At 47.3% G+C, this 12,132-nt stretch overlaps 1 protein-coding gene across 1 annotated transcript; it reads right to left on the reverse strand.

Annotated features, from left to right (window-relative positions):
• Nucleotides 1-993: 993 nt before the first annotated feature.
• LOC121547539 (fascin-2-like) lies at nt 994-8,242 on the reverse strand. The gene is made up of 6 exons (XM_041858874.2): nt 8,147-8,242; nt 7,166-7,892; nt 2,169-2,325; nt 1,774-1,895; nt 1,435-1,602; nt 994-1,229 (listed from the first exon to the last, which is right to left on the reverse strand). Exons 1-6 carry the CDS (start codon nt 8,240-8,242, stop codon nt 1,027-1,029), a joined length of 1,473 nt encoding a protein of 490 aa, XP_041714808.1. The 3' UTR covers nt 994-1,026.
• Nucleotides 8,243-12,132: the final 3,890 nt, after the last annotated feature.

Here is a 12,132-nt window from a genome sequence, read left to right on the forward strand (position 1 = left end):
CCATCAAGCGCTATAATGAAACTGGCTCTCATGAGGACCGCCACAGGAATGTAAGACCCAGAGTTACCTCTGCTGTAGAGGATAAGTTCATTAGTGTTTCCAGCCTCAGAAATTGCAGCCCAAATAAATGCTTCACAGAGTTCAAGTAACAGACACATCTCAACATCAACTGTTCAGAGGGGACTGTGTGAATCAGGCCTTCATGGTCGAATTGCTGCAAGGAAACCACTACTAAAGGACACCAATAATAAGAAGAGACCTGCTTGTGCCAAGAAACACGAGCAATGGACATTAGACCGGTGGAAATGTGTCCTTTGGTCTGGAGTCCAAATTTGAGATTTTTGGTTCAAACCACTGTGTCTTTGTGAAACGCGGTGTGGGTGAACGGATGATCTCCACATGTGTAGTTCCCACCGTAAAGCATGGAGGAGGAGGTATTATGGTGTGGGGGTGCATTGCTGGTGACACTGTCTGTGATTTGTTTAGAATTCAAGGCACACTTAACCAGCATGGCTACCACAGCATTCTGCTGCGATACGCCATCCCATCTGGTTTGGGCTTAGTGGGACTATCATTTGTTTTTCAACAGGACAGTGATCCAACACACCTCCAGGCTGTGTAAGGGCTATTTGACCAAGAAGGAGAGTGATGGAGTGCTGCATCAGATGACCTGGCCTCCACAATCCCCTGACTTCAACCCAATTGAGATGGTTTGGGATGAGTCGGATGGCAGCCAACAAGTGCTCAGCATATGTGGGAACTCCTTGGAAAAGCATTCCAGGTGAAGCTGGTTGAGAGAATGCCAAGAGTGTGCAAAGCTGTCATCAAGGCAAAGGGTGGCTAGTTGAAGAATCTCAAATATAAAATATATTTTGATTTGTTTAACACCTTTTGGGTTACTACATGATTCCATATGTGTTATTTCATTGTTTTGATGTCTTCACTATTATTCTACAGAAAATAGTCAAAATAAAGAAAAACCCTTGAATGAGTAGGTGTGTCCAAACTTTTGACTGGTACTGTAGATCAGTACTCCCAGAGGGCAGAGCTGTCGGGGGTAACCCCGTCGCCCTTCAGCATGCCCCCCTGGCCCCGCAGGTATCTGCCGTTCTTGCCTCGGATGGCGATGCGTCCGTGCTCCAGGAACTCGAAGGAGAAGTCATCTGGTGTCTCACCATCTGAACACACCAGACCACTGCTGTTGACATACCAGAACCTCCCTCCCACACCTACAGAGTGAGACAGGCAGGGAGTTAGTTAGAGAGAGACAACATGGACTGGCAGCACTATACGAAAGGCCTTTACACGTCAAGCCAGATTGAAGCAGAAAGCAATAGAGTAATACAAGCAGTTGCATGAAACTTTTAAATTCTTCATGAAAAATGCATTGAATTCTATGTTCAATAAGCTAGAGTGTGCATATCATATCCTCACCTTTGATGTGGTATGCCCCATCACTGAACTGCAGTGTGAAAATATCATAGACTGATCTGTTGGCATCCAGCGTGTTGGAATTCTTATGATGGCAGATGAAGCCGTTTACCCCTCGCAGGATCAGCATGGGGCGGTTTATCAGTTTCAGAACCAACTTCTCATCCTCACCTGATCAGGGAGGAGAGAGAGGTAGACAAGAGAGGGAGGGGGAAGAGAGGGAAGGAGGAGGAAGAGAGGTAGAGGTAGAAATTAAGGAGAGAGGAAGGGATATTAGGTTTAAAGAGCATAAGTAGCATGGAACCCACTCACCCACTTACACATACACACACAAACACTTACCTACGGAGTCGCTGATGGCTGCTAGCTGGCCGTTCTTCTTTGTGCAGATGTATTTCCCGTTACTGGCTTTTAGTGCCACCCTGCGGCCAATCCACTCCACTGCAAACATGGTGTTGGCAGACCTGGATAATAAATGGTTAGGGTTGTGACTGGAGCTAGGGTTAGTGGTAGGGGTTAGTCTTAGGTTCAGAGCATGTGTCAAACTCATTCCACGGAGGGTCGAGTGTCTGTGGGTTTTCGCTCCTCCCTTGTACTTGATTAATGAATTAAGGTCACTAATTAGTAAAGAACTCTCCACACCTGGTTGTCTTAATTGAAAATAAAAAACAAAAACCTGCAGACACTAGGCCCTCCATGGAATGAGTTTGACACCCCTGGTTTAGAGTTAGGGTTACCTCTCTGTGGCCGTAGTCTGGATGCCTCCGTGGGCCACCAGGGCCCAGTATTTCCCCTCGTTGGTCCGGAACAGACACTTCCTGCTCTCCTTGTCAATCTCCATCTGGAACGTCTCCAGGTCCGTCTCGTCCTCCTGATTGGCCGAGATACTCACTCCTGGGAGGGGCCAGAGGTGTGAGGTCAGTCAAATTCAGTTTATGGTGTGTTCAGTTCGAAATCAATCCAAGTTTTATTGATACTCATAACTGTCAATACAGGCTGTCTGTAATCCATGGGCACACAAGTTTACACACTCACACATGCATGCCCTTGCACACTCACATGTGGATGGCCCATAACCAACTATACTGTCAAAGACCTCTTTCCATTATGCACAATACTAATAGCGTTAACATTAATTACAGACACAGGCATGCACGCACACAGGGAGGCAGATTCTGCCAGCCACTTCACTTTACTAACCAGTCTCCTACACTGGGGTCCTCCTTAGTTACATTCAGCCCAGCTTTCTAAAGCAACTATTAGTAAAAAAAAAAAAAACGATTCTCTATCTTATCACCAGGGCTTGTGTTTCTGTTTGATCAGATTCCCCTCTCATCTCAGCACTGCGTCACGCTTTATTGTCCAATTTCATGTGTGTGTGTGTGTCCATTTCACACCACACCATCACCATAACAGTCTACTGAGCTCAGCTGTGATCAGACTACAGCCCATTTGAGAGAGAAAGAGGAGAGAAAGGAGGAGGAGAGAATGAGAGAGAAGAAGAAGACAGGAATCAGGGGTATCAATAGAAAGTTGTATAACTCGGGGTATCAATAGAAGGTTTTATAACTTGGGGTGTCAATAGAAGATTGTATAACTCGGTATCAATAGAAGGTTTTAATACTCGGGGTATCAATAGAAGGTTGTATAACTCAGGGGGTATCAATAGAATGTTTTATAACTCAGGGTATCAATAATAGGTTTTTCTAACTCAGGGGGTATCAATAGAAGGTTTTGTAACTCGTGGGTATCAGTAGAATGTTTTATAACTTGGGGTATCAATAGAAGGTTTTATAACTCAGGGTATCAATAGAAAGTTTTATAACTCAGGGTATCAATAGAAGGTTTTATAACTCAGGGTATCAATAGAAGGTTTTATAACTCAGGGTATCAATAGAAGATTTTATAACTCGGGGTATCAATAGAAGGTTTTATAACTCGGGGTATAAATAGAAGGTTTTATAACTCGGGGTATAAATAGAAGGTTTTATAACTCGGGGTATCAATAGAAGGTTTTATAACTCAGGGTATCAATAGAAGATTTTATAACTCGGGTTATCAATAGAAGGTTTTATAACTCGGGGTATAAATAGAAGGTTTTATAACTCGGGGTATCAATAGAAGGTTTTATAACTCGGGGTATAAATAGAAGGTTTTATAACTTGGGTTATCAATAGAAGATTTTATAACTCTGGGTATCAATGAAAGGTTTTATAACTCGGGATATCAATAGAAGGTTTAATAACTTGGAGTATCAATAGAAGGTTTTATAACTCGGGGTATCAATAGAAGGTTTTATAACTCGGGGTACAAATAGAAGATTTTATAACTATCTGATACTGCGTCTATCTGATATCTTGAAAGGCATTGCTGACACCACAGTTGATCAAGCATACCAAATGGTGCACACTGACTGCTACATAGCCTAGGGCAGTGGTTTTCAAACCTCTCCTCTGGGATCCCCAGACGTTTATCAATTTTGTTGTAACCCTGAACTAGCTGACCTGATTCACTTATTCAAGGGCTAGCTGTGGAATTGTTCAAATACATTGAACGGCTGGGGGTCCCCGAGGAGAGGTTTGAAAACTACTGGCCTAGGGTAGAGTGTGCTAGTCTACACTCTCAGAAAAAAAGGTGCTATCTAGAACCTAAAAGGGTTATTTGGCTGTACCCATAGGAGAACCCTTTTGATAACTATTTTTGGTTCCAGGTAGAACCCTTTTAGTTCCAGGTAGAACCAAAAAGGGTTCTCCTATGGGGACAGCCAAAGAACCCTTTTGGAACCCTTTTTTCTAAGAGTGTAGTGTAAGGTTTAAAACAGACCGCAGACTTCCTGGTGTTGACCTACCTGGAAGCCCGCCCACCCGCTTGCCCACCCAAAACTGGATCAGGCACGACTAATCCATCAGAGAGTCGCTCTGCCATCCATTATTAATGATGCCACAGCCCACTGTCCCTCTCGTCCTCTCTCTATCCCTCTCTTTCTCCCCTTTGTGTCTCTCTCACTTGCTCTCCTCCATTGCTATTCTCATTTTTTTTCCTCTTTCTCTTTGTTTATTTCACTGCATCCTTTATCTGTCTATCAGACCGTGGCGGGATGATGTGTGTGTGTGTATTTGAGTGTTCGTCTCTCTTTCAATTTCTGGCCAGACCAGATCGATGTACCCGAGGGAGCAGAGAGAGGTGACGACAGACATGATAACAGATCTGACACACACGCACACACACAAGTACACATGCACGCACACACGCAAGCACACACGTACACACACATGCACACACACACACAAGTACACATGCACGCACACACGCAAGCACACACGTACACACACATGCACACACACACAAGTACACATGCACGCACACACGCAAGCACACACGTACACACACACACACACACACCACATGGGCGCTATAATAGAAAGAGAGAGGGAGGGAAGGCAGGAGAGAGAAACAGAAGGAGGAAGAGAGAGAGAGGAAGTGGACTGAAGAGAGAAAGAAGTATAAAGTCAGTTTCTGAGCCTAGTTTTCACTCGTTTTGTGTGTTTGTAAACTAATCTGACGGTGACACGTCTGCTCTTCAGGGAAAACTGGCAGTGCTGTTGATTTATGTGCGAACACATAGAGAAGGCGTGCAGCACACCTGTCTCACACATCTATTGTCCTCAGGTCCATTGAGACTTCTTCTATATCTGACTATGCTCTATGCTCTCTCTCCTCCTCCTCCTCCTCCTCCTCCTCCTCCTTCTCCTCCTCATGCACTTTCACAACCACTCTCTGTTCACTTTCTCTTTTACCTATTTCCTCATCACTCTCCCTATATACGCTTTCCTCCTTTCCACCCTTCTCCTCCTGTCCACCTCACTAGCCCTCTCTCCCCACCCTCTTCCCTTGCTGTTCCCTACAGTCTTTCCCTTTCTCTTCTCCATGAACAGTTTTTTCCTCACTTGGCCTTCCCTTCCCTCTCCTACTCTATTCTCTTCCCAGCTCTCTCCCTGGGTCCTCCTCTCCACCTTTATCTCCATCCCTGGGCTGGGGTCTGTGGCTGACTGACTGACCCAGTTGTCTTTCTGATTTGTGGGCTGAGTTGCTATGGGCTATGCCCATGGTGTGCTGTTGGCCAGAGACCCATACAGTTAGAGCAGGGCTTGGGTTTCTGAAAACAGACTCCCCGCCTTCAATGAACAACCGCCCTGGCACTATCAATTATTTAACACACTCTGCACCTCATCACTCACCAATACAGGAGTGTGTGTAAGTGAGAGAGAAAGAGAGAGACAAAGCTTGTGTTTGTGAAAGAGAGAGTGTGTGTAATGTATGTTTGTAGGTACAAGATGGAGAGGGAGAGAAAGTGTGTGAGTGCATGTGTGTCTGTGCACTTGTTGTATGTGTGTGTGTGTGTGTGTGTGTGTGTGAGAGAGAGAGAGAGAGAGAGAGAGAGAGAGAGAGAGAGAGAGAGAGTGGAAAAACTAAGTTTTTATGTGTTTGTCTGCGAGCAAAAATGTTTTGCGTATCCTGCATGAGTGTCTTTCAGCACTAGTAGAGAGGTGCGTCACCACCCTATCTTCCCTACCCTCATGACGTTTCCTATACTCCCCAGGCCTCGAGGTAATCTCTTTCTGCTTGTCTCACTCAGTCATTTGGTTATTGCAGATCGTAGTGCTAACCAGGAACAATGAACCACAGCTACAGTTACAACCCTCAGGTTAGAGTAACACTACTCCTCAGACAAGAATATTCACCTCAGAGCAAGAGGCATGGGCCAAAGACCACATCATCAAACACACGGACCATACACAGAACACTCTAGATTCTAGGAATAGATTCCCTCGAGATTAAATTCTAAGAGATGAGATTCTAATAACACTGTCGATTCTGGAATCAGTTACCGGGTCTATGATAATGTAGTTGTTTGTGGCTCGGGCAATGGGAAAGAGGCACAAGTTACTACATTATCATATTACACAGTAATGCTGACACTATTAATCAGTAACACGCTTTTCACAGTGATTATGCATGCGGGGTATGCCAGAGAGGAAGTCTACACATAAGCTGCACTGAAATAATCAGCCATTATAATGTGCAAATCTCATTCTCACTGACCTGGTCACAAGTTTTCTGAGCCTGAGCATGAAATACAAAAAGAGCAGTATGCTGCAGAGTGGGTTTCAAAGCACTCTAAAGTTAAGATACTGTAAGGAGGTAGTGGAATGATACTACAACACTATAATTTCCCTTTAACAATACAATAATAATATGTTAGAAACAGAACAATCGATCAACGCACGCACTCACACATACGACAACATATCAACTGCGTTCATCTTGTCTTTGAGGAAACACCCAACCTCAGACAATGTAATAAGATAAGGAACCTGAAGACTACATTACCCATAATTATGGAACAGTCTCTATCGGCTGTCAATCATCCCTATCGCATGGCAGTAGTGAACCACCATGCATATTCAATATGGCCACTAATGTATTTTCTGTACATCTGAAAGCTCAGTTACCACAGTAGGTATCAAGTGGTACGAGAATATGAGGTTGTAGTAGTAGTAGTTGTAGTAGCAGTAGTAGTAGTAGTAGTAGTAGTAATAGTAGTCAGCCTGTCAGTCAGCCCATCAGCCAGTAGTTGTAGTTGAGTAGTTTTAGAAGTGACACATGTATACTGTATATTTATGCGTGTGTGACGTCTGTTTTTTCTCTACTGTGTATACTGTGTATGTCTTACCTTGCCGTATAGATACGTATTTCCCATTGGCTGCCATCAGCACCACCTGAGGGTGGCTCTCCTCCAGGTCAAACAGCTCGTCCTTCCCCGGCTTGCTGCACCTGCCAGACCTCAGTGTCCCCGTGGGGCCCATCGGACTCAGGTACTTCCCCTCACAGTCCTTAAACGCCAGCTTCCCACACTTCAGCTCCAGCGTGTACCCCGTGCCCCGCCCACTCTCCGCTGACAGCTTCCCGTCGTTGCTTAGGTAACGGCTGTCACAGGTCTTGAGCCGGTACTTCCCGTCCAGGTAGACGAGCGTCAGGAGCGCCGCCACGCCCCACGGAATGTTCCGGTCCACGGCGATCTCGCCATCGTCGGGTGACAGGTGGGCGTAACGCTTACGGGCGACACTGAGGAGGTTGGCCTGCGGGTGGAGCGCCAGGTGTACCGCCCATAGCTCTGCCTCTGTGATCACTTGGGCGAAGCAGGACAGGTAGTCCCGAGAACCTCCGAATAACCTCAGGTAGGGTTCCGACTGCAGCGCCCAGCGGCCGTCTGATTGGGCAGCGATTAGGAAGCGACAGTCTGTGTTCCGGCCCTCGGCCTCGCAGGTGACCTTGCCATCCTTGTCGGAGGCCAGGTAGCGGCCCAGATGGCTGCGGAGGTAAACCACCTGTGGATCCTGGGAGTCCTGCTCTAACGTCCACACCTGCTTCCTCTTCAGACTGGGGGCCGACGCATTCACCTGATGGAGGAGAGATCACTGTCAAGAGCACTGGGAATAGACAGTTTCCACTTGTCTACCTAATACGCCTTCCCTCTTCCTCTGTCTTTGCCCTTTCTAACTCTTTCCTGCTTTAGCCAAACTTCTTTGACATCTACTCTACTCTGGCATGAAAACGACAAAGGAGTTGGCTAAAGCAGAACCAGACTGGCACCAGTCTAGACAGGAACACAACTCCCAGCACACACTAATCTGTGTCAGATGAGGTATCTCACCTTGAAGCCAAAGGCCTCTGCGGTGAGGTAGCGACTTTCGTGGTTGATCAGACCAAACTGCAGCTTCAACGGACCGTTTGTACCGTTAGTGGGCATCCTGGCCTGGGGAGGGGGAGAGGGAGGGGAGAGGGGGAGGAAGAGGAGGAGGGATGGGAGGAAGAAGAATGTGTGGCGGAGGGGGAGAGTGGGGAGGGGAGGGCATGGGGGAATGAATGACAAGTATGAGGTGAGGTAAAAAGGGTGGGCAGAAAGAGGCAATGAAATATGAGAAGAAATCAATGAGGAAGGTAGCTATAATGCAGGGACTTTTTTTTTACACATATTTATAATCTACTTACTGTGGTTATGTGGTTCCTTTTCTGTAGTTTCTGTGATTCCTATGCTCCTAATTCCCAGATTAAAATGTTTCCTTTCAAATTACTCCTCTTCTTATTCTGTCTCTCCTCCCTTCTCAGTCTCCTCTCTCTCTCTGGTGTTAGTGAGGGACTCTTTCTCTTCTTCTCTCTTTCTGTCATTCAGGGCTCCTGGGTTTTTTTTCCTTCGGTTTCCTAATCAGGATTATAGTAATCAGCAGGACTCAATACTGCAATCCAACGAGTGATGTCACCCTCTTCCCCTTTCCTCTCACAACTTCTTTCAGACTACCTCTCCCCTTCTCTCTCTTCCTCTCTTAAAGTCTTCCTCCCACTCAATCGTTACCTTTGGCTCTGTCTCACTCTAACGCTCTTCCTCTGTGCTTCCCTCCCTCTGTTTCTCTCTCTCCCTCTCACTCGTGTCTGCTTATTTGCCTGTCTGCCTCTCCCAGTCTCTCTCTCTCTTTCCCTCAGCCAGTCTCTCTCTTTTTCTAAATCCCTGTTCTTTCTCTCCCAGTTCCTTTCTATGAGATTACTGAGCCACTGATCTCCTGACCAATCTCCAACCATGGCCTTAGTGACCAGTCAGTCACCCAGTCACCCAACCAGTCAGTCAACCAGTCTGTCAGCCAGCCAATCAGTTAGCCAGTCAGTCAGTCAGTCAATCAGTCAGTCAGCCAGTCACCCAGCAGCCAGTCAGCCAGTCAGTCAGCCCATCAGCCAGTCAGCCAGTTACTAAGTTTTTATTTGCTTTGTCATTTTTATTGTTGAGGGGGTTACAGGTACAATATTCATATCAATTCACACACTCAGTTTATACCACATGTACCCGTAGGCTGACACTCAAAATAAAAACAAAAGTAAGAAATACATACAGAGATTATCATTTTGATCACACAAGATTTTGTAATAATGATGGGGTGGCAGGTAGCCTCGAGGATAGAGCGTTGGGCCAGTAAACGTAAGGTCGCTGGGTTGAATTCCGGAGCCGACAAGATGAACAAATCTGTCGCTGTGCCCTTGAGCAAGGCACTTGTGTCTCAGGGGGAGTTGGGATATGCAAGAAACACATTTCCATTCCACACTTGTGTGTAACTGTCACGGATTCAGCCGAGGCTGCCCCTCCTCCTTGCTCGGGCAGGCTTCGGCGTTCTTTGTCACCGGAGTACTAGCTGCTACCGATCTATGTTCGACTTGTTTTGTCTTAATTGGTCACACCTGTTTCCCATTATGTAGTTATGTCTTCCCTATTTAACCCTCTGTCTCACACTGTGTGTTGTGCGTGTTTGTTCATGTTTTGGTTGTCGTTAGTGTGCGGGTTTGTTCCCTCCCTGCGTGGAGGTTATTGTTCATTCAAGTATTGTTCGTTCAAGTACGCTTTTTGATTAGCTCTGTGTCCTGCGCCTGATTTCGCCTACCGCTGGAGTGGGCCAACGCCGAGTGGGGGGGAATAGACGCCGCAACTGTAAGCTATGCAGAGTTTACCCACCGCTTTAGGGCGGTATTCGATCATCCACCAGAGGGGAGAGCGGCGGGTGAGTGTCTATTCCACCTCAGACAGGGGAAGAGGAGCACGCAGGAATTTGCTCTGGACTTTCGGACTCTGGCTGCCAGCGCAGGATGGAATGAGAGGGCCCTCATCGACCACTACCGTTACAGCTTAAGGGAGGATGTTCGTCGGGAATTGGCCTGCAGGGACACCAACCTAAACCTGGACCAACTGGTGGATATATCAATTCGACTGGATAACCTGTTGGCCACCCGCGGACGTCCGGATCAGGGGCCGTCCATTCCATCCCCCAGCACCTCCGACCCTACCCCTATGGAGCTCGGAGGTGCTGCTATGAGGGAGACTGGTAGAGGGGCGTCCCCTGCATCAACTGTGGCCGCAGAGGACACACTGCTGGTCGGTGCTGGGGAGGACCTTCAAGGAGTCGAGGCAGTAGGCAGAGCACTGGTGAACCGTTTCAGGTGAGTAGGCTCACCCAGAGCTCCCTGTTGCGCATATGTGTATTAATGTTGTATTTCCAGAGTTTTCTTCTCATTCCCAGCATAAGGCGCTAGTAGATTCAGGTGCAGCTGGGAACTTTATTGATCGTCAGTTTACCCGTAGGTTAGGGATTCCTATTGTGCCAGTCGATGTGCCCTTCCCTATACATGCCCTAGATAGTCGCCCTTTAGGGTCAGGTCTGATTAGGGAGGTCACAGCGCCACTCTGGATGAAGACGCAGGAGGGGCATGAGGAAATAATTAGTCTATATCTGATTGATTTTCCTGCGTTTCCAGTGGTGTTGGGGCTTCCCTGGTTAACTTCTCATGACCCCACTATTTCATGGCAACAGAGGGCTCTCAAGGGATGGTCAAGTCAGTGCTTGGGGAGGTGTGTAGGTGTTTCCGTAGGGGCAACTACGGTGGAAAGTCCAAACCAGGTTCCCACCATGCACATTCCACCTGAATATGCCGATTTGACTCAATTACATTTACATTTACATTTACGTCATTTAGCAGACGCTCTTATCCAGAGCGACTTACAAATTGGTGCATTCACCTTATAGCCAGTGGGATAACCACTTTACAATATTATTATTATTATTATTTCTTTTATTTTTTTTGGGGGGGTATTCCTTGAAGAGGTGGGGTCTTGTAGCAGATGGTCTTGTAGCAGATGCGAGCTTCAACTGGAAGCCAGTGGAGTGTGCGGAGCAGCGGGGTGACGTGAGAGAACTTGGGAAGGTTGAACACCAGACGGGCTGCGGCATTCTGGATGAGTTGTAGGGGTTTAATGGCACAGGCAGGGAGCCCAGCCAACAGCGAGTTGCAGTAATCCAGACGGGAGATGACAAGTGCCTGGATTAGGACCTGTGCCGCTTCCTGTGTAAGGCAGGGTCGTACTCTCCGAATGTTGTAGAGCATGAACCTACAGGATCAGGTCACCGCCTTGATGTTAGCGGAGAATGACATGGTGTTGTCCAGGGTCACGCCAAGGCTCTTTGCACTCTGGGAGGAGGACACAACGGAGTTGTCAACTGTGATGGCGAGATCATGGAACGGGCAGTCCTTCCCCGGGAGGAAGAGCAGCTCCGTCTTGCCGAGGTTCAGCTTGAGGTGGTGATCCATCATCCACACTGATATGTCTGCCAGACATGCAGAGATGCGATTTGCCACCTGGTTAACAGAAGGGGGAAAGGAGAAGATTAGTTGCGTGTCGTCTGCGTAGCAATGACAGGAGAGGCCATGTGAGGATATGACAGAGCCAAGTGACTTGGTGTATAGCGAGAAGAGGAGAGGGCCTAGAACTGAGCCCTGGGGGACACCAGTGGTGAGAGCACGTGGTGCGGAGACAGATTCTCGCCACGCCACTTGGTAGGAGCGACCTGTCAGGTAGGACGCAATCCAGGAGTGAGCCGCGCAAGAGATGCCCAACTCGGAGAGGGTGGAGAGGAGGATCTGATGGTTCACAGTATCAAAGGCATCAGACAGGTCTAGAAGGACAAGAGCAGAGGAGAGAGAGTTAGCTTTAGCAGTGCGGAGAGCCTCCGTGACACAGAGAAGAGCAGTATCAGTTGAATGACCAGTCTTGAAACCTGACTGGTTTGGATCAAGAAGGTCATTCTGAGAGAGATAGCAAGAGAG

Source organism: Coregonus clupeaformis, chromosome 31 (genome assembly GCF_020615455.1).
Source record: "Coregonus clupeaformis isolate EN_2021a chromosome 31, ASM2061545v1, whole genome shotgun sequence".
Taxonomy (NCBI): domain Eukaryota; kingdom Metazoa; phylum Chordata; class Actinopteri; order Salmoniformes; family Salmonidae; genus Coregonus; species Coregonus clupeaformis.

Coding starts and splice junctions, on each gene's coding strand:
- LOC121547539 (XM_041858874.2), bottom strand. CDS start 8,242: ATGCCCACTAACGGTACAAACGGTCCGTTGAAGCTGCAGTTTGGTCTG. Junction 7,893..8,146: donor CAGAGGCCTTTGGCTTCAAG/GTGAGATACCTC, acceptor CTCCTCCATCAG/GTGAATGCGTCGGCCCCCAG. Junction 1,603..1,773: donor AGCCATCAGCGACTCCGTAG/GTAAGTGTTTGT, acceptor CTCCCTGATCAG/GTGAGGATGAGAAGTTGGTT.